General features: G+C 45.2%; 2 protein-coding genes across 3 annotated transcripts in view; one reads left to right on the plus strand and one right to left on the minus strand.

Annotated features, from left to right (window-relative positions):
• Window positions 1-6,517, plus strand: part of ZBTB46 (zinc finger and BTB domain containing 46) — a 105,787-nt gene extending 99,270 nt beyond the window's left edge. For both annotated transcript variants that reach the window (XM_084854426.1, XM_084854425.1), the window contains exon 5: window positions 1,438-6,517. In XM_084854426.1, the coding sequence (XP_084710552.1) occupies window positions 1,438-1,827 (390 nt within the window). In that variant the 3' untranslated portion in view covers window positions 1,828-6,517. The remainder of the gene's footprint in view (window positions 1-1,437) is intronic.
• A 6,945-nt stretch (window positions 6,518-13,462) lies between these two features.
• Window positions 13,463-22,607, minus strand: part of SLC2A4RG (SLC2A4 regulator) — a 36,468-nt gene continuing 27,323 nt past the window's right edge. Inside the window, exons 5-9 of the mRNA XM_084854427.1 lie at window positions 21,366-21,466; window positions 19,281-19,572; window positions 18,932-19,060; window positions 18,520-18,644; window positions 13,463-18,289 (exon numbers count right to left, since the gene is read on the minus strand). Coding sequence (XP_084710553.1) covers window positions 18,178-18,289; window positions 18,520-18,644; window positions 18,932-19,060; window positions 19,281-19,572; window positions 21,366-21,466 — 759 coding nt within the window. The 3' untranslated portion in view covers window positions 13,463-18,177. The remainder of the gene's footprint in view (window positions 18,290-18,519; window positions 18,645-18,931; window positions 19,061-19,280; window positions 19,573-21,365; window positions 21,467-22,607) is intronic.

A 22,607-nucleotide genomic window follows, 5' to 3' on the forward strand; every position in this document is an offset into this window, starting at 1 on the left:
TTCTGAGACCTCTTGGTAGCAGGGTCCAAAGACATGAGGCATGTACTTAACTTAGCTTTTGACTGTGAAGGGGAAGTATCTGCTTCCCCTGCTCTTGCCTCTTCCTAGCTTTCTAGCCACAGTGTTAAAAATGTGCATTGAGCAGTGCATTTTAAAAAAATATTTTTATTTATTTATTTCTATATAGTCGAAGCTCTCTGGGTGGTTCACAAAATTTTGCCTGTCTTTCCCCCAACTGCTTCCTGAACAGCTCTCTTCCCTTTTGCAGGGGAAATTCACTGTATAGTCAGCTGATAGGCCACTGTCTGTCTATGGCAGGTGTGAGCACTGCATCTTAGTTTGCCGAATGGCAGCATTTATAGATGAGATAGGCAGCTAGCCTTTACTTTTTCGACAGCAGTGTTGAAAAGGCTTCTGTTATCTGTTGCCATAGTACTCTAAACCCCACTGCCTGCCTGCCTGCCTTCCGTGAGTACTTGTCTATTTGGATGAGTGCCCAGCCATCTAGTCATGGGACTGATTGCTCCTGAGATGTCCCTTGATTTGCAACCTTTGGGTGGGCTCCTCTTAGGCTGTTTGGTAGCCCTGGAGCTTCATCCAGCTATAGACACATATACTTCACATGTGTTCTTTGTCACATGTAGACACCTGGTTATACTAACTGCATTTCAGGTTCATTTTTTAATCCCAAAAATTTCAAGGAGGATAAATTCGTTGATGCTTAAAAACAAAATCATCCTGCATGAGGTACAAACATGAAATATTTTGCAAAGCAAAGTTTGTGCCCTTTCAAAATATATAAAAGGACACGTCTTTTATTCCTCTGAGGCTCAGGGCAAATAATAACCATTATATTTGAAAACAAAGCAAAAACAAAATGCAATTAAATTAAAATAAAACCGCTATTCATTTAACCTCAGACTCCAAATCTCAGCTCAAAACAAACATTGACTTGGTGCTTCTAATACCACCCTTCCACGTTTCATCCACTTTTGACAATAAACTCTGCCCACCCTGATGGGTCCGTGAGTAGTATAGACCATATGACTTTGGTGTTCATTAAGTCAAAAATTGTCCAACAGAGAGGATCTCACCTTTTGATGTAATGAACCTTCCAGTGTCAAGGAAAGAAAACACTAGTCATCCTAGTCTATTCAAGCATAATCAAGAACAAAATATAGCTAGTGAAACTCTCAGCCCTATTTTGAACAAATACAGTAGAATGTTCTGCTTTTCTGCTTTCAATGTTTCCTGCATCCATTCCTGATGGCTGGCAGAAGAAAATAAGCTTGAAGAGAATGGACAGTTAGAGACAGCTACTTCAGAAAATTCTCTAGTATTTGCTGTAATATAGTCTAGCTGCCACTGCACCCTAAAACTCTAATCTGGTGATCTACCTGCCTTAACTTTGTCTTCTCCCCCCACCCCCTTCCCAAGGTTCACAGCAAAGACAAAAAATATGTCTGCAAAGTGTGCAACAGAGTGTTCATGTCTGCAGCCAGTGTGGGGATTAAGCACGGCTCCCGCCGCCATGGCATTTGCACAGACTGTTCTGGCCAAGGCATGGCCAGCCACTTAGATGCAAGCGGAGGAGGTGGCTCACCACATGACTTGTATGGCACAGGAGGGCCCTACATGGAAGATCCTGATGACCTGAAGGTAGAAGGAGATGAAGACCTGGGGGATGATGATGACATGAAATGGAAAGACGACATAGAAATGTCACAAGATGACGTGATCCTGGAAGATGGCAAAGATGGCATTGACTCTCCACAGGAGCATGAAAACTCTGAGGAGACTGATAAGGATTTCACTTGGATTTCTTAGGGATTTTTGTTTTTCTTGGTTGGTTTGGGATGGGGCAGGGCAGGGAAGGGAAGGGAAGGTTGTGTTGGGAAAACTCAAGTAACCTTGTCATTGTCCTGAAGTCTTGCGTGTGGAGAATTTTTTCTAAAGCAAACAAGTTCTTTATCTGTTCCATCCAGATACCCTAGCAGTAAACGCTTCCTCGCTCCTCCCCCTTCCCATAGGTCTGACAAACTTGTCCCTGTCTTTCAGTGGGAACCAGCCAGATTGTACACAGGCAGCATGGAGTTTCCTCCCTCAGATATGTTTCCACTATCAGCGTGTAATACACAGAACTCTTGCTTCTCAAACAATAATTATCAAAACATCTCTACTCCCAACAGCAAGGGACTTGGTAACAAGGTTACCAGTGGTAAACAAAGCAGTATGAGCATTTGAGGACTTCCCCCTTAATAATGCAACTCTTTTGATAAGTCAGAGAGAACAATAGTCTTTCAGGTCTTCAGCCTTCACTAGAACGGGGACTCTTACCCTGAGGTCAGTTGATCAAAGAACTCCTTTGGCCCACTGGCATTTGTAGCATAAGGATGCCCAGAGCTACTCCTTGGTTCTTGATGGGAGACATCGCATGAATATTTGCTGCAAAAGTGCCCCCTTGTGGCTAAGTTATATAAATGTGCATTTTTCTTTCAGTATGTCTGCTTTTCTCTTACTCAGTGATATATGCAATGTTTTAATTGGGCATCCTGGCAATATGAGAAACTAAGGTACTGCCTTTTTGCTGAGTTCTGCCAAACTCTTTTAGATTATATCTGTGCTGGTTTTTTTGTCAGGGCTTACTGGAAGTGCTAATTTTCCACAGCATGTGTGCCATTCCATATAGCAGACCAGGAGAATTGTGGGGGTCTTCATTCATGGCACAGTCCATCAGAAGAATCAGAGGTTGTTGTCCTATCAAGAAACAAGGTGAGATAGCTGCCCCCAGTGGCAGACATTTGGGTGCCATTACGGGCAACAAAGTGGGAGACAGACAGATCTGCCCCAGGAGACACAGTGCACCAGGACATCATCCTGGTAAGCCTGATCTGAAATTAAGAGATACCCAGTATACCTGTGCATTAATTTGTGGGAGGGAAAATTCCATTTGATTTTTCACCTCAGGCACTCAAATACCTTTTGCAGCCCCAAGTATCACAGAATCCTCCAACGACCTTAGTCTCTCTTTCTTCGGGTATTGTGTGCTTCAAATTTAGTGCCAGATTGTTTCCATGCCCCTAAATTTGCAGAAGCATCCTCTGTATTTAAGAACCAAATAGATCTTCCGTACCTACCTACCATTTCAGACTACAGGCTTGTACCTTGTAACACCTAAAGCAAAATGTTTGGTGTCATGATCCTAAGAACTGAGTGATATGGTTTGTAATTGATTATTGCAGCTTTTCTGGGGCAGCCTTAAAACAGTAATGGGTCTGTACCCCTGTATATTTTCTCTCTGCTTCTTGTGCTGAGCAGGGGGATCAAAAACCTCTCTTCTTTGCTGTGGGTCAGATTTTTATACAGAATGCTGTGTGTGCTAAAGAGTAACCTTGAAACCTGTCACAAAAAGCAACGTTCAAAAGGAAGGAGTCAATAAAAAGGTGCTATAGAGCGCGTGCGCGCGCGCGCGTGTGTGTGTGTGTGTGTGTGTGTGTGTGTGCGCGCGCGCGTGCGCGTGCAGTAAAGACAACAGGCTTCTGAGGTTGTGTACAATTGATCATTTCTGAAGAACAATGGAAGTGTCTTCCCTACTCTGGCACTCTTTATCCAGCATTTTTATCTTGCAATTATGCAATTATATAGAGCATTTCTACACAACGCTTTTATTGTGCACTCATGATTGGTCATTCACATTTTTTTGCTGGCCCTTTACATAATGTCGTCAATGTCCAGGGACCCTCACTTCCTTTCTGGCCCTTATATTAATTCTCTAATATCATTCTTTATGGGGATAACCTGATAAGACACTTAAATTTCTGGTGAAATTCTGGAGTCGCTCTATATTACAGCATCATCTAGTGGCTGTAGAATGAAACGTACAGAGCTTTTCCAGTAAGAAAAAAAACTGATGAAACCGTGTGAAAAGGATCCGATCTTAATCCAGCAAGGAATCCAGAAGCAGAAGCCCTGGTAAGGGTGTGGGATTTTAGCCTGGTATAGAAATGCTCCTAGTGAAGGAAGTTGGGAGCATTGCAGTGAGGGAGCAAAGCTTATGAATTCCTATCCTAACTTCTAATTGTAGCTATTTCAACCATAAAATGGAAGAGCATGAAATTCACTAAACTAGAGAGCAAAAAACTTTTGGTGTTGTGAATTAACTCCAAAGGGAAACATTTTGAATATCAAGTCCATTGTTGAGAGAAAGAGAGGTAGCCTTCTGCGGTCTTTTTTCTTTTCCTCTAATAGGCTACATGTGCAGATCTATGGATAAGCACTCATTTAATGTACTAAGAATAAAATGGCTTCAAAACTGCTGCAGGGATTTGGGGTGTATGCACCTGTCATGGGCAATATCCAGTAGGTGTCTGTGACGGTCACACCAAAATATACACACGCCACCTTGCAGCAGTGTTGGTCATACAGCTGAGAGCTCATTTTGCCCTCACTTGCAGAATGCTACAGAAACCTGCAAACACAATTTCTGGAAAACTGTCAATAACAAAAAAATAGTTTGACCAGAGATAGTGGAGGGGCTGAAAAAATAGATGTTTATATTGTAGGCAATGGCTGCTATACAATACAGCTTCAGAATCTCTGTAAGGCTAACATCTGTATACAACCGGAGGACAGAACTAGCAAAATAAAAAAAACCCACCATGCAGTTTCATTGGTAAAGGTGGACAGCATGCTTCTCCTCTAGAAGAACCTCAAAGCCAACTTACCCAAGGAAGATGGTGCTCATTCGGGTTTTCAGTGTTGGCAACCTTTCAGTGCTAAAATGCCTTCCACTGAAGGTATTTACTCTCCAGTGGCATGTTTGAAACAGGAATTCCAGCCTACTTTGCACTAATGAACAGTTTCCTTAAAGAGCTTTCCTGATGTAAACCTCACCGTTTCATGTTTTGTTTCAGTGTTTTATTAATGGATCATATCGCTGTTTTCACTTTTTCATCTTCCTTTATTAAATAAATAAGAGAACTGAGAGGGGAGTTCACCAATTTTTACTTTACTGTACAGCTTTCTTTCCTGGCCATCATGTCTTCCCCATCAGGGTTTGCATTTCCATGCACTCCACTTTCACTGAAGGGCAGTATTTTAGATACACAATTTTTCAGAAGTCACTCCATGCCTTTGGTACTTAGTTAGCTTGAAGGAAAGTTTGATTATGTGATACTGGCATGCTCTGCTGCTAGAACAGGATAAAGAATGCTTTTAAAATGTTAACCATTGCTTTTAATTTAGCCAGTGAAACATGGCTAACTAAATATTTTAATATCCTCAAGGGACAGTAAGAGTGTGGATGTGGGGAAGAATAATTTTTACAGATCTGTGAGTTTTCTTGCATTTTAGCTTCTTGTGAAGCCTTATTTAATTGAAAAATAATACTTTAAGACTGGATCTTTATATGCTTTTCTAAGTGCTGGAGAAATCAACAGCCGTGCCCACCTTGCTGAATGCAAAATAGAGACCTTTGTCTTGGACTTGTCAAGCTGCCTTTGCCTGTCCAAACCGCCGCTTCCTTGGTTATCACTGGTAGTTCTAGACAATACTGGAGATGAGGCTTTCTCTTGGCTGAATCTCCACAGGCATCATCTCCTGTATGGGACCAAGAACATCAGGATTTGAGGAGTTCTACATCTTGCCATTAATAAGGCTACTTTAAAATAGAAAATTCTTCAGTATCTAAGACATTCCATTTGCTTCCCATGCTAACTTTAGACTTGGATTTCACTACCTTATTGAGAGCATCTGCATGGTGGCTTCTCATGGGCTCATTTTGGCTTGTTACCACCAGTGTGACTTCCAGACTTCCACCCTGCCTCAAACACAGAATTTTACAGGGGTTCTACATGACAATGCCTTCCATTTATAATCCCCCCCATGTTTTCCCACTGCTTCTTCCATCTTCTTTTGCCAGAAAAAAACACTAAGGAGGAAAAGATGCAGTAAGTACATAATGCCTTTTGACTGGTAGTGCTAGCAGCCATCTGCCTGGAAGCCCCCCAAAATGCAGGAAGCCTGTAGAAAGAGGGAGGGGGGGAAAGCAATTGTTACTTTTTCTGGCACCTTCCTGTCCCCTCCCCCTTCCCACTTTACCCTCAAAATCTGTTTATGGAGACCAAATATGGCTACTACTGAATCCGTGTTGAACCTTTTATTGGCTCATCTGTGGTGTGGAGTGTAGGGGAGAGACAAAGGGCTTAAGGAAATACAAATACTGTCGTGCATGATGCATCTAACACTGGTCCCTTAAAAAAACCAAAACTTCCACATAGATGAACCTTTATTGTGCTAGGAAGAAATGAAAGTACCATTCAACCTGAATTGATTTCACCTGTTTCCCTGCTTATTCCTGCTTAAACGTGAATTTTGTAGTAGAGTGTTGTTTTTAAACTGGGTGATTAGGTTTCTTTTGGAAATAAAAAAATTTCGTTCTCTCTCTTTAAAAGAGGAGCCACTTGGCTTTCGTACTTTTTTGTTAGTGCCAATTCTCTGCCATTCTGGCTAAAGAACAGTGAATGTTGCAACTTTTTCAATGATAGATGCTTTGTTGCTTACATAACTGTGTGTGGATTGTGCCCTCATCAGTTTGCCTGTGAGTTTTTTCTGGCAGCGGATAGGGTTTTCAAACTGGCCGATAGGCATTTAAATTTGATCACTCAAGAAGCATAGTAAAAGTTCATGGGTGCTGACTGTGTGCTTATTTTTAGACCAGGCTTATATGACTTGAGACTCACCCAGCCAAACACACACACACACACACACTTAACTTTTTGCAGTCCCAGGCAGGCTGTTAGGAGATGTTCCAAGCTCGTGCTGGGCTGCCTTCAGCTAGGAGAGTCTGGTTATGCAGCTCTGATTTAGGCAGGTGCTTTGTTTTGCAAAGAAAATATGGCAAACACATTTGTGTTCTAGCAGCCATTGTAAGCTTCAGAGAAAGATGTGGAGAGAAAATGCTGGTGGGGAGGCTAAGCGAGCCAATGAGCTGGCTGGAGAAGCTTGGTAGGTCAGATAGTGGCTCTCAAACTGCCTGGATTAGAGATAGGGAGAGATGATGGGAGGCTATGCAGTCATTCTCTTATGTATCTTCCCCCTGCAAACACACACCCCATCCTGCATTACCCTTGGATAGGATTGTAACATGGAAGCTGTACCTTTAAGAAAGCAGCCCTAAAGATCTTGCCCAGTTAAGGCTATACTGATTTCCCTTGCACTCCAGTGCTAGAAAGCAATCTCATGAATTGTTAATGCTTTCTATGCTTTTAGAATTCAGTGGTGAGCACTGGGGCATTTTGCAATTAACAATCTGAATGGTGTTGCATAAAAAATGTTTAAACAATACTGGTAACTAGGGCTCCTACTCATTTCCCATCTCGCTGTTAACCTTTTCTTTTTGCTTCTGTATCTTTTTGTAGTATTATTCTGACTTGTGCTTTTTTTGAACATAAGAATCTCATACTTCATGTGGTCCATTGAGTCTAGTATTGTCTGCCCTGACTGGCAGCAGCTTTCCAAGGGCTCAGTCAGCAGTCTTTCTATTAATCCCTTTAACTGAAGATGCCAGGGCTTGAACCCAGAGCTTTCGATGGCTCAGTGTGGTATAACACTCAGTCCTGTCTCCCGCCTTTTAAAGAGTGACATCAAGTGTTACCAAGGAAGAAGAGATGGAATGATTTCCTCCATGCCTTTAATCAAGGATTTAACATCCATATAGTAGGTTTGAATTTCTACATGATTTAAAAAAAAATTCAATGGACAGGTTAAGGAAAAGGGGGTCTTAGTGACAAAAAGGGGATCTCCTGTATCTTTCAAGGTAGCTCCAGGAGAGGTAATGCAATGCCCCCATGCATTTCAAAGGGGCTTGGGCAGGAGGCATATCCTGGTGGATTGTGCCCTCTGCATTATACGCCCTTGTTGGGTGCGTCTCCTGCCCACCTTATGTATCATTAGAGTTGGTTTTCTGTACATTTCTACTGGCCAAGGGAGGGAGCAAACGGTCTACTGCAGATTTGTAAACAACCAGTCATCCTTGACAATGAACTCCAGGTAATCCACTCCAAATTCCACGCATGAGGAATTTGGACGAGTTGGTGCTTTTCTATCTTCCCCTTTCAGGTGACTGATCATGCCACAAACGGATCATGTCCCTTTTTGAAGGCTAGTAACTTTAAAAAAAAAACTTTGTTGATTTACACCAGGAAATTCTCCTGTGCAAGTGTAATGGAAATAACTGGCAGTTCTACACAAGTATAACTCCCTTCTGTTTAAATGATGCAAGCACAGGAAAGATTCTCCCAGCTTATGCCCAATGCTTGAACATTTTGGTTCTCCATCTGGATTAAGCATATCTTGCTAAAATACAGATTAAAAACGTGGTCTTACCAACATTGCTTTCATGCTTTCAACTTTGCACATCTTCCCTTTTTTATTAGAGAGAGAAGGTATAGGGAAAAATACAAAAACTGGAAAAAAACTTTTTGCAATATTTTTAAAGGTGTTATTTTAGTTCATTCTTTGACACGTGCAACTCTTAAAGCCATACAGAATGGTTTTTATTTTTTTAGGTTCTCTGTATGGTTTGGATTTCTGCTTTTTTTTAAGGATTCCTTCATAGTAAGGGGTGCTGTGTGAATGTATGTGTGTGGGTGTGTTTTTATAAATATATATATATATTTATTTTTCAGCATGTTTTAAACCTGTCTACTAAAAGAGAACTGAAGCAAACAAAAAGGACAGTGTTTGAACATTATTTTTTTTGCTGGGAATATTCTATACTATACTGACTTTATATATTATTATAAACCTGTGTTTGTATTGGCAATGTTTAATATTTGGGGGTGGGGGTATGGGGAGATTTTAGTCCTCAGAACTCAGTTGGGAAACAACTGTGTGTTTGTACTGAATTTCTGTCAGTGTAGTTCAGGTAACTATGACCTTATTTTGTAGATGATGTCACACTTTCTTGTCTGCCTAGGCATGCCAGAGGTCTGCCTGCTTGATTATATTTACTTTGTCATAGGATTAGCTTAGACATACTTGCAAAAATCAGATGTTTCAATAAATTGGGATATTGCTGCTAAAAATGTCTTTGTGTTTAATGACATCGGAACACTCATTCTTGGTATCAGCCTTCCCCAACCTGGTGCCCTCCAGATGTATTGGACATCTGGCTGGGACTACTGGGAGTTGTAGTCCAACACATCTGAAGGGCACCAGGTTGGGGAAGGCTGCCCCCAACAGTAGAGGGTATTCTGTGTACCCCAAACTCCCATCTTTTGGGCCCTCGGGTATATCCGCATGTAGACACCCCACTTACACAATATAGGGCAGGATGAAAGGAAGTTGAAGTGGCTTCCCTTCTTCCTGGGGCTTAAAGCAGGGGATGGATTTTGGCTTGGAGGATGAACACCCCATTTCCTCTGAGCCATTTCTCCCATCCCACCACAAAAGACTTTTGTACCTGGGCATGACAGTGGGGGGAGACAAATTGGCAATCCTCCAATACACCCCAGGGTTCTCTCTTGGCAAGAAAATCTTGCCACCAGCACCATCCTGCAAATTGTTTTATTATCTGTATTTTTAAGCCACCCATCTGGTCTCCTGAAGATATAAAACAGTGCCATATTAGCCTTAATATCTAATTGGAACTTGCATGTTCAGAGACAGTCTCTCTCTGAATGCCAGACCTTGGGGACAAGTAGAGGAAGGGCTGCTGCCTTCAGGTCTTGCTTGCAAGTGGATCCCAAACCATTGTTGGAAACAGAATGGTGGGCTTAGCCCAGGGCTGCTGAACCTAGACCTGCAGGCCAAATCTGGCACTCTGGGTTTCCCCGTCCCCCAACCCTGATCATTTGGTACTTCCCTGGCTTTTGTGCCGTTCCCCCCACCCACCCCATTCTAAAAGGTGAAAACGTCTCTCCCCTCCCAAGGCGGTTACTTCCAGTAAGTGTGTGAAGCTAAACTACAGTGGTATTTTTGGCCCCGCCCACATGAAATCCACCCAAGCGCTCCAGAATGGAATTTGGCGCTCGGGCTGAAAGAGGTTTGGCACCCCTGGCTTAGATGGTCTGATCAAGCAGGGCTGGTCTTGTTTTTATACGGAGTTTACCTACCTTTCTCCTACATGAGAATCCTGAGGGAGTGGGCTGAGTACCAGCAACTGGCCCAATGTCACGGCGTGTAATCAGCGTTGCCAGCTTCCAGGAGAGGGCTGAAGAGCACCATTGTGCCACAAATCGTGTGTGTGTGTGTGTGTGTTTTTAAGTATCCAGGACACTTTACTGTCCTGGTCTTTTTTAATGTAAGAAGTAAATGTGTTCTTCCTGCTCATGAGGTGATGCAATAGTTCATTTAAACAAATGAGAATGTTAGCTAGAAGAGAGGTGTGTGTGCAGACTGTCACATTCACATGATGGGGCAGTTGAAGGGCTTTTGAATTACAAAGAACCTCGTTTTGCACTCCACTGCACCTGCGCTATGCTAAAATCAAACAGACGAACGACTACAGTGAAGGGAAGATTGAGGCATGCTTTCCCGTGGAAATGTTTTGCCATGGGCTTTTCACGTAATTGGGCGGCCCTCCTTCCTCAGGGATGACCTGTCTTCTAGCTCCCCAAAACTGTGTATGCTCACTAAGGGTGCAATCCTATGGTTGCTGGAATTTCGGAGGGGAGGGCGGTCATAAGAAAACAGGGAGGTTTGCTGTGAGGGCCCTCCCTTGACCAGCAGTGGAAAGCTCTGCCAGCATGGCTGTGCCCCCACACCCCCTTGGCCATAAGAGCAAAGGAGGGGGAGCATGTGAGCCAAATCACTGGACCCATGCCCCCTTTCCCTGGACACCCCCAAAGGGGGTAAACTACACTGGAACTGGAGTATTTATTCCCTTGCTGTTCAAGGGATATTAAAAAAAAAAACCAGCAAGAGAAAAAAAAAGGTTAAAAGCCTCCCCGCCCACCCCCTCTGCCATGGATTCCACCACCACCCCTCCATAGGATTGCTCTGTCCAGCTCATAAATAAGGACATAGGAAGCTGCTGTGACACATGGACACATTCTTTGTCCATCTAGCCCCGTAGTGTTCACTGGCCAGCAGCTCTTCGGGGTCTCAGGCTGAGGCCTTCTTTGACACCTGCTGACCAGTGAAAGTGGGCTATCTCTAGGTAGAGCACGTGCTCTACCGTAGAGCTATGGACCCACCTACTGATCGCATAGGAATCTTAAGTCTTCTCCCGATGGATCCTTTGTAAACTCTATTACCGGAAAAGTCAGTGGCCTCTTTCTCCCAGAGGCAGTCAACTTGTGTCTATGCTGAGAGTTGTCACCTCTTTTTTCCTTGTCTGATTCATTTTAGGGTGCTGTTTTCAGATTAAGGAGCAAAATGTTGAAAAATATGCATGTGGCTAACAAGCCCTGAAAATATGCAAATACCGGTGTTCCCCCTGCAGGGTGCTCATGGGTGGGAGAAACCTGTATAATCTGCCCTCCTCGTATAGGTGTATGGTCTACACCAGGGGCTGTCTCCCTGCTTTGTGACGTGTAACTTCAAGGATATACAACAGACCAAAAATGGCTGTGAATCATGTCACCAGCGCAAGAAAAATACTACTGCCTTGATTGGTCTTTCTTCCTAATGTATTCTTACATACAAGCTTTTTTAAGGGAGGAAAATCTCTCATAAAAAGCAGCCTGTTTGGGTTAGCTGCAACTATGAAGGTTTTTCTGCGCTTTCATACTAATACATCATAAATATTTGGGGAAGTCTGTGTCCTTTTCTATATAAGAATCCCCCTCCCTCATTTGTAGAAGGAACAATCCACATAGTTGTTTTCATTGCATAGGCTTTGAAGCAGAGGTTCAGCCCAAGGGCCAAACTCAATTTTGGATTCGTTCTCAGGGGCTGCATTCCAGTGGTGGACAGAGTTAAAGGCAAAAGGAGTGAGGCCAAAATATCAGCATATTTTAGCTTAAATCTCTTCCTGTCAATCAATACGCCCAAGAGGCATTTCAACCTTTTAGAATGGAGAAAGTGTGTGCAAAAGCCAGGAAACCACTAAATAATTGGTGGTCGGGGAAAGGGGTCAGACCGTTGGGTAAACCACGGAGGACCAGATTTGGCTCACAGGCCTGCATTTCAAAACCCCTGCTTTAAATAATGCCGGAGCCCAGCTTGTAAATGGAGCAACTGCAGCCTATGTCTCACTGGGGTGGTAAATGCCTGGGCTGCACTATTACAGAGGGCAGGATAGGGACTCAGCTAATTACAAAGAAATTAAAATAGAAATTCCTGCACATGGATAAGTAGATGTGAGGAAGGATTCTAGTTTTCTGCTTGAAGTGCTCATTTTCCACTGGAAGGGGCTGATTTTCTGAGAGAGAGAGAACGCATGCATTCCGTCAAGCTGGCCCCATCTGAAGTCTATAGTGACATAGCTCAGACACAGATGTATCATCTCCATAGGTAGCATCTCAACCAGTTGGTTCTAAGTGCCTATCCCAAGATTTCAGATGCACATTTTAGCCCTTGCCACTAGGGGGAGACCAACTTTCACCAAAAAGGTCCCTCTGTCTGCAGTGGGTGGATTATGCAAGGTAAGCAAAACTTTTCATGGTTTGTTCGGTGGCATTTTGCTTCTGCTAATCCTGGGCTGGGCATACTGAGACAGGGCACTTAATGCTGGATGGTTGGAAATCCTGCACGTGCCCAATCTCTCACCTTTCCCCTTTCTAAACCTTGGTGCAGGCATCGGCCACATACACAGTCTTAATGCCTAGCAATCTGGGATAACCTAATGAAGTACATGGATTATATAATCCACACTGTTTGGGGAATAAGGAAGCAGCACTGTCAGTTCTCCACATCTGAGTAAAAGACATCCCATTTTTAGAGATAATCTGAATGCTGAGTTTCTTCTTTCCAACTTGGTGTTTACCACGGTTTCCTAAACCCTGCTACTGTTAAGCCAAAGCAAACCTTTTGCAGAAGTTCTACATTTGAGAGGGTCCTTCCTGTGAAAATGACCAACTTCTCCCATTTTAATCCCAAAAAGACCCAAGACACAGTTCTTTTTGAAAAAAATCTTTTCTGAATAACTGATAAAGCCTCTCAATTTGATTGGCACGCTTCCTCCGATACAAAAAGGAGGTCACCTGAGCACAGCACACACACGAGCACACGGACACACAGTCATTACAAGAAGCGTCATCTCCAGACTTGTAACATCCTAGAAGAAAAAGGGCTTTAAAAAAGGTGGCAGCAGAGTGCGGGAGGAGAGGCTAACTGGTTGGGACCAGACTGACCTGTGACACACAGCCAGACTCGCTTGTCTGGCTCACACCACAGCATGTGTAAATATCTTTCCAACCATGGCAAATGAACAAAAAAATATCCTAGTTTGGTTTCTTCCCCGATCCCTGGTTCATGAATTTTTTTAAAAAAACAAACTTAAATTTTGCTTCGGCAGCACTAAGGAATGTTTTAGGTTGCTAGTTGCTATTTTTATAGCCATCATTCCCAAAAGTTATGTGTTCATGGGATGAGAAAGCATTCTTGATCAAAACAGGAATGGTTGGCCTCTGGGACCAATCTGGACTTGGGCAGCCTAGAAAATTGTCATCAAGGCATGGATATATACATTTGAGGTCAAACTACATGCCCTCTAACACCAGATGCCTCAACTCTAAAAGGGGGGCCAACTTAATTACAGTGCCCTACTACCTCCAAGGAGGGGGTGGGATTTTGTGGCAAAATCAGATCGGAAACCCTGGGCCAATGTCACGAATACAGAATGTCCACCCCAAGAAACAGGCAGTCTCCAATTGAGAATAGCTAGGATCAAACTGATATATAACTCCAATGCTCATTTACAGTAGGAAACTGCCCCTGCCAGGGCCAATTCACACCAACAAAGAGGTACATTCCAACCTCCAATGAGGGTGGCTTATTCATCATTTTTAAAGACCTTTGCTTTCCTAGATGGAGACTCAAGGCAATGTACAAAACAGTAAGTATGGGTCAAATCCTCCAAGCGGGAACATTTCATGGGGACTTTCTCGCACAAGAGCTCTACCAGGAAAAAAAATGGACAACACTTTTGTCAGCTTTGGAAAGTTCAGAACTTTGCTGAAGCACTGCCCCCCACCCACCCCCACCAGAAGAGGGGACCAACCCCCGCATACTCTAAGTTGACCTCCAATAGGTAACCTGTGTCAATCATCCTCTTTCTTCATGCTGGCCAAGACTCTTTTGAGTTAGAAGAACAGTGGGCTGCTCTCATCTTAGCCAGACTAGTCCTGCATGAATGTTACACCTGGCCTACGGATGCAGCAGAAAACGGTGCTACTGTGGACAATTCCGGCTGTGGGATGGAGGAGAGACCACTTTTGAATATACCCAGGCGTGAAAAGACTCTGTGGAAATGGAGATTTAGCAGCTCAGTGAGAGAGAAACAAGCCTGGCCCTATTTCCTGCTGTGCTAGCTTTCCACACAGCTTTTTAAACATTCAAAAATCGGATATCCCTATCTGCAGTTTAAAGTGGCACCATCCAATCTACCACCTCAAAGCTCTGCCTTTTCATTCTACTTTATGGGTAGATATATATTAACAGTGGATGTCAGGAGCTTGGTTAATGTTGAAAATCCTGCTCAATTGTTGATGTCCAAAACTCAAGAAATGCACCAGTCAGCACTTAAATGTAATTCCCAGAATTCACTGATCTGTCATATGCCCTCAAAGTGGAGAGACATTTGGAGACAATGCTGTATCTGGCATTGTCAAGATTCACCAAATGTTGGACACTCACTACAATGGGAGACCTGTACAAATCCACTGGATAAAAGTGATCTAATACTCAGCAACCAAGCTGACTTGGGAACAGTAGGCTTAGTCAGTTATCACATCTTTACCATGAAAAGCAAGGACACCACTCTGTTATATTTGAATGTGCTAAAGTTTGCCATGCTAAATTTTGGATATGCAAGGGTTTTTTTTTTTAATATAGAGGAAGTACAGGCACTTATATTCTGAAATGGTACAGCCCAGGAAAAACTTCTATGTAACTGTTTTGAAGATGTGTTTTGGTGCTTGTGCCCTTCTAAGCATATTTAATAAAAACGAAATCCCTTTAATTTCAATGGGATCCATTTCCAAGACCACACAATTAGGATCACACCCTTGCAGAACAATCCTATCCATGTTTACTCAGAAATAAGCCTCGATATGTGCAAACAGGGCTTATGCACAGGTAAATAAGTGGACATCTGATTGTTGCCCTGGTCTCCCAGGGGGGAGGGGAGGGAGAAGGGGGATGCAAGATTTCATACAGTTGAAAAATAATCTGAACTTTTTACAAATTCAAAAGCTGACGTATACGTGTGTGTGTGCGCGCGCACGTGTACACACACACGCATACACACACACACATATCTTCCTGAATGAACACACACAAACACACATCATGCAGTGCAATCCTAATGCTTACCCAGAAGTAAGTCCCCCTGCATTCAACAGGACACTGCTAAGTAAGTGTGCAGAGGACTGCAGACTTAGGCACTAGAAGGCCACTTTGAGTGGGGATGTGGGGAAAAGGGTGATTATCTTCCAACATGAACAACAATAATGGCAGATTCGGGAGGACTTTGTCCACCCAATGCAGCCAAGACACTGCACAGCAAAATTTAAAAGGAACTGGGGCAGGGAGAGGAGACAGCCGCTGCCCACTCCCCCCAATTTATGCACATGAGAAAACCATCCTTAAAAATAACCAAATTTGCTACTAGTTGATTTCATGAATAGAATACAAAATCTTTTTTAAAATCCTTGTGCAGTTTGGTGTAGTGCAAAGAGTGGAGATCCAACTGGACATTTTCTAGGCTTTTAGACACAGTCCACTGCAAACAAACATTGCATTTCTAAATGCCCCCAAAATAATAAGCAGTGGCACAAGAGTGGACATATACCTGTGTGCGTCTTGTCATTTCAGTGAGGTTCTTTGCCAGTGGATTGTGCCCAAGAGCCTTTTTTCTGTTAGGATCATTTCAGGACACGGATTTCCATTAATATCCACCAAACATTACAAGGTCTTTTTCAGAATGGTAGCTATTCTAGCTATAGGAAACATCTACGTGTTGGACAGTGTGCCATAAAAATAACCATGGTGCATGCTAAAATGGGGAAACCATAAAATTAAAGCCTTAATGGGATTAAGTTGGAAAGCAGAGCTGACTCAAAAAAGGGGGGGGGGATTTTAAACCTAGCTTAGTATGTATGGAGACTGATGAAATCTTGGCTCAACAAATTTTACATGTGCAATACTTTAAAATTCCACGATAATTGTCTCCAAATCAAAGTTTAGGGCACAACTGCACTAGGAAATATCCTTGCACAAGCCCTCCCCACAGAATTAGGGGGAGACCCCAGATATTTTTTTGGGGGGGCTTCTGCAGAACTTGCCCTTGGACTATTTGTGCAAGATTGACACAGGTGCATTGGACAGACTCCATTTAAAGCCACAGCCTTCTGGCTCAGATGAGGTGCTCAAGCTCTCACGCCACCACCATCTGGTGCATTTAAGTGCAGAACACTGCTGGATTCAACGCTCCCCCACCTCAAAAAACAACATGTCAAAATCACCCTAAAATAAGCCACATAATTTCAGAAAGGTGGAAGTCAGTGGAAAAGCAGAGCTAGATAAAACCTCAATGTTCAACATTTGGCAAGTTTCCCCCACTGTGAAAACAAGTAACTCAATAATTTTTTTGTTTAAAAAATAAATCCTGATTCCAAAATTCAAATTCAAGCCAGAATTGCAGGGTAGGGGAGCTGACTGCACTTTCAGTCTTGCCACCCAGATCCAGTGCTAAGGGAAAACCCGTGGCAGATCTATCCCCTGATTTCTCACCAACATGTGAAATTCAAGTGTGGGATTGCACATATGGAAGTTGAAGCATTCCTCTGTGTGGTCAGAGTTACTTGCAATGCAAATTCATTCCGGCTTGAGAGAAAAAGACCAGGCTGCCATTCCAACGCATAGCTTATTCCTTGCAAGAGACCAAGGTATTCATTCCACCATAGAACCATTCTTAAGCCAGATTGCAAAGTCTGAAAGTTTCCTATAACAGCCTTCTTCTCCAGGCACTATGGGTGGGGGCGGGGGGAGGAAAGAAAGCAGGGGGCAGGGGACAGGAACCCGTGGACAAGAACGGAGAGCAAACAGAAAGACTTCCGAGGTTCAGTGGATACTGGATCGTTTTTTCCAATCACATCTGCGTCCCAGACTAGACACATCACCTTCAAAATCCAGATTTAAAAACAAGCACAGAGAATACGTTTTGTTTCAGAGAAGCATATTGCAACCAATAACTGAAAATGGGTGAAGGGAGAGAGGCTGAGCAAGGGGCATTTCCTTCTAATGCCTGCTTCATCATTAGCCCGAAACACCAAAGCTAAAACGAAATGCCCCAGAAAAAACAAAAACAGATATGAAAGTCCATTCTCTTTTGGCCTATGTTCTCCGTTTCCGCTCAAGGCAAGAGAAAGCAGCCATTAGCTGAGCGTGACTTGGGTCTTTGGATCTAGCAGCCAAACGCAGAATTTTTTTTTTTAACATGGCACTGCTGGCTTTCCCTTGTCCCAGGCCCTAAAGGGTGCAAAACTAAATGGGAGGGGGGGAAAGAATAGGTCTCCCGGAAGGGAAGGGGAGGAGAAGGAATAGCTTATTTCCCCCTAAAAAAGAGAAGAAACCATAGGAAAAAAATAACGAAAAGAAAAAGGCTCAATCTTCACATGTGCGGACATGGATAAAGCTGCCATTAACCCAACAAGGTTGGTGGCAGGTATAAAAAAATAATGCAAAATTAAGCCAGAAAGGCTCTGATCATGGGAGTTTAGAAGCCCTCAATGGTGCTCCGTGTGGGTTGCACAGCTAGAGAAGGACAACATTATTCCTGCCTCCCTTCTTGCGAAGCTACCACCACCACCACTGTCCGCACCAGGCACTCCTTTTTCCTGAGCCAAGGCACAGACGGGAGCCCCCCACCTTTGGGGGGGGGGCGTTGTTGTCGGGATGGGGGTGGACAACAAGGGAGATCGGGCTGGAAAGGCACGGAAGTGCAAAACGCGCAAGGAGGATTGAGAGCAGCGGATAGCGTCCCGGAGCTCGGCGGGAAGACAGTGCTGCTCAGTCGATAAACCGCTGGCAAGCCTTCTTCCAACGACAGGCGGTGCACCACATGGTGCGGTTCTCCATCCCATAGACCTTGCGGCATTTCTTGGCCTCGCCGCGCGGCTTCCTATGAAGAGGCAGAGCAAAGGGACGTTCAGGGGAAGCTGCCCGCCTGCACCACGGGCCAACCAGCAGCTGTTTCCCAGGGAGTCAAGGCATAGCCGGTCTGCGAGGGGAGGAGTCACAGCTCCGGGAGAGCACACGCATGCAGAAGGTCCCGGGTCCGATCCCGGGCGCTCCTGTTTCAAGGAAGGATCGGGGAGCAAGCAAGGGGAAAGACTTAATGGGCCAACTCACCTCGTGCCTGTTGCAGGCTTTGGCACGGAAGAGGGCACTAATGGATGTCCTTTGGCAATGGGCGTGGGGGGGACCTGTGGACGCTTCTCTCCTATATCAGCAGGCCGGATGGGAGTTAGGCAGCCCTGGAGGAAAGGAGGCAGGACACAGTGCATGAAGAGGGAGCTTCGCCGTAGGTTAAGATACCAGAGGAGCAGCTCTACTACCCCAGTGAAGGGAGGGTGGTGGCTGCAGCGGTGGCAGCGGCCTGGCTATAGAGACAAACATGGACTCGCAATGCCGGCTTTTACCGACAGGCTGCCAGCTTTTAAGTGGAAGATCTGATGTCCAGCGCTCACATCAGTTGCTCTCTCTAGCCAGCCGCCTCCTCCTGAAAGGGAGGAGAGGAGCGTGGTGGTCTCCTGTTACTTACCGTGGGGCTTTTAAAAAGGACGGGGGGAAGAGGTGGTGGGAAAAGGGCTGGCTGCTGCCAAGATATGCTGATTTCCATTCCAGTGGATGGAGCAGTCAGATCCGCCAGCACGCCGGCAGGACCCGACGCCTGAAAATCAAAGCAAAGGCCTTAGCTGAAAAACAGTGGAAGTCCTCAGATTGGTTTGGGCTCGTGCGGTCTTTCTGGGGCGGGACAGGGGGATGACACAGAAGCTCCTGGTTCTGATCTGACTTGGAGCTCTGGCGACAGCCTCATTTGGTAAGCATTACTCTGCTATTCAGGCCCCACCCACTAAACTACCAGCAGTGCTGCAGATCTGGGAACCCACCTGGTAGGCATGGTCAGTTTGGATGTGGCACAGGCTCGTGGGTGCTGACTGGCTCAGGATGGTCATGGGCGTGGATGGGCTCAGATGAGACACCACAGAGACCTCTGGCTTGAATGGAACTGGTGGGGTCTGTGGGACCTCCTCCAGGATGGGGAAGGCAGGGGGCACAGAAGAGGTAGGGGAGACGGGAGTCAGGCTGGACAGACCATCTGTCAGGGAGTCCACGTTGACGTCCAGCTCGGTGTAATAGAAATCTTCCTCCCCGTCGCTCTGATCCAGGTCAGCCTTCCGTCTGGCACAAGCAAAGAAAGGGCATCAGAGAAAGGGCTTACCAGCAGCAGCTAGGTTAGGGGCTGCATAAAAAAACTAAACAAAAACCCCACACCAGGCAGGATGGAAGTTATAACAAGCTGTTGGGGGTGGGGGTTTCCAATGGGCCAATCCTGGTTATGGTAAAAAGAATGGGGGGGGGGAGAGAATGAGCAGGTGGGAAGAAAAATGTAAAAGGGGCGGGGGGAGATGCAGCTAGTCTTTCCCTTCTAGTATCATACTGGTTTTTACTTTTTAATTAAAGTTGTTTTAGGCTGCCTTTAAGGGTAGAAACATTTCAAGCTAATGTTTAATAGTTTTTCATAGAAGCCCAACTCACAGCTTAATGATCCTGCCATTGAGGTATACTAGATTTGCATATATATATATATATATATATATTGACCTTGGTGGGCGCCACAAAAGGTTTACAGGGCCACATTGGTACGCGCAGGCACCACGTTGCTTGCCCATGGTCTAGTCCAAGGGTAGGGAACATTTTTGGGCCCGTGGGCACATTTGGCAAATCAATAATCTGCCCTGGGCACCACCACAAAATGGCTGCCATAGCCACTCAGCATCTTCATTTCCAAAGAATGTCTCTGAGCCCCACCATGTAGCCCAGAGGTATTCTTCGGAAAAGATGATGGCAGCAGCTGGAGACCCTCCCTTTGCTTTGAAGCGATCCCTACTGCTAGCAAGAAATTGTGTTAATTAAAAAATCCTAACACCTGGGAGGTGTAGGGTGCCACGGTGGACACCAAGGAAGGTTTCTGGGAGTGGACTGGTGTCCACAAGCACCACACTGTCTGATCGGCAGCATCTCTGAGAGGTCTTGGTTCCTTTTCACTGGAGATGCCAAGGATTGCAAAGTCTGTTCCCTAATGTATGAAAATAAAGTGATCTTTGCCTGGCGCAAAAAAGGCAACAAGATAAAACGTCAGGCAACCCTGTCTGCGGGGAAGAGTTCTGCAACAGGTGTGCCACCACTGAGAACGCTCTCTCTGATAGCCACCTGCCTCCACTGAGTGTACCGGTAGGGACACAGGGAGGCAGGCAGTCCCCTTCCAGTGCCCTGGTCCCAAGCCATGAAGGGCTTTAAAAGGTTACGAACAGCACCTTGAACTGGGCAGCCTGGAAACCGACAGGCAGCCAGGGCAACTGGCACAGCGCAGTCACAAGACAATCATGGCACAGCCACACAGTAGCCCAGCCGCCACATTCTGCATGAACGACAGCAGCCTTTCTCCAACCTGGTGCCCTCCAGATGTGTCAGACTACAACTCCCACAATTCCCAGCCAATGTGGCCACAACTGTGGTCCAACGCATCTGGAGGGTAGAAGAGAAAGGCTGAGTATCGGCTTCCAAACAGAGGCAGGCCCAACCTGTAGCACGTTACAGTAGTCCAACCTGAAGATTACCAGGCTATGGACAATGGAGGCCAAGCTGTATCCAAGGCCTCAGACCAGGGCTAACCAAGAGGTCTCTAACTGCGAGTGCCCATGCCTCTCTCCTGCCCTTTCAAGGAGTGCCTCTGGACTTACTCTCCAGTTGCACTGAAGATGATGCTAGTATACTTTGTATTGCTCGCCTATCCAAGTGTATGATTTCAAGCCACACTTTCCCCTCCTTATCCCCCCTTCCCCTTCGTCAAAAATGGGTTTTTAATATTTAAATAGGACAATAGTTCCTCTCCGGCCATCTCTGCAAACCCAACCTGTCCGGGCCTGCGATGGAATACAGACCTGCCATGAATGACCACGAGGCCAACCTACCCCAGGTGGATGGTCCGGATGTGCTTCTGCATCCCGGAGGAACTGCTCAGCACCTTCCCACAGTTCTTCCATAAGCACTTGAACATCACCTTGGTAGAGTTCTGTAATGGGAGAAGGTACAGCTTCAAGGCTCACAGTTCAACTCACTCGCGCCCTGTCCCAGGGACCAGAAATCCACCCCTGGAGTGGGTGAGCTAAAAGGCCGCCGGCCGCCAAATCAGAGACATTCAGAGTCACAGAAAGGCCGATTGTTATCCGCTGCGGGTTGACTCTGGTATGCCTGAGTTTTGAGAGTTGCCAGGTGCAAGGTTGCAGGGCAACAGAGTGTGGCACATCCCTTACAAGTTTAGACTATAAGCTCTTTGGGGCACGGACCCATCCCTTTGCTTCCATCAGACCAAAGCCTGTTGAAGGCACTACAGAAATCAACAACTTAAAGATGTCTTTACTGTCACCTGGCAAACGTATCAGTGATGAGTTATGGGTGAGTTTCCTTATTTCTTTAATGATCTTGGTATATTATTAACGTACTTTTTTGTAGCCTTTAATGTTTTTTAACTTCATTTCAAAATTTAAAAAAAATCATGGAACAAGAAAAAAACTAACAAGGACGGGTTCCAGGAAGATCTCGGATACACAGAGCCAGGATGGCATCGCAGTTGGGGGTCCGACTAGGACTGGGGAGACCAAAGACAACCTTTGGATGGCCACTTGCCCTTCCCCCTACCTACATCACAGGGTTTCTGTGAGAATAAAATGGGTGGTTGCGGGAGAGACGAACCTTGTATGCTGCCCTGACTGTCTTGGGAGGAAGGAGAAGACAAAGATGCTCTCACACACAAACGGCTGCCTCCACTCACCCCACTGGAGCAAAAGAGTCAAGCTGCCGCCGCCACACCAAACAGAGCTCTGATGGCATGCAATTCATAAGCTCAAGGGCTCAGGAACATGCTCCACAAAGGGTTAATGCAGCAGCTGACAAAGCAAGCACTGGACCCACCCCTGCTGGACTCCCATAGGAGGAGCCAGATATGGGCGGGACTACAGCTGTATAAAAGCAGAGCGGCAGCAGCATCAGAGCTATCTGGCAAGGCCAGCGGGAGTTACTGTGGAAGCTGCTTTGAGCAGCTCCTGGACTGGGAATGTGAGTCCATGTGCTGGAAGTGACTGAGCAACACCTTCCTGGTTCTAAGCAGCGCAGCCCAGTCAGATTTAAGCCTCGTTTTCACTAGGGCTGGTAAA

The sequence above is a fragment of the Heloderma suspectum genome, chromosome 4, assembly GCF_057233095.1.
Source record: "Heloderma suspectum isolate Gila_16-S chromosome 4, 16-S_ref, whole genome shotgun sequence".
Taxonomy (NCBI): domain Eukaryota; kingdom Metazoa; phylum Chordata; class Lepidosauria; order Squamata; family Helodermatidae; genus Heloderma; species Heloderma suspectum.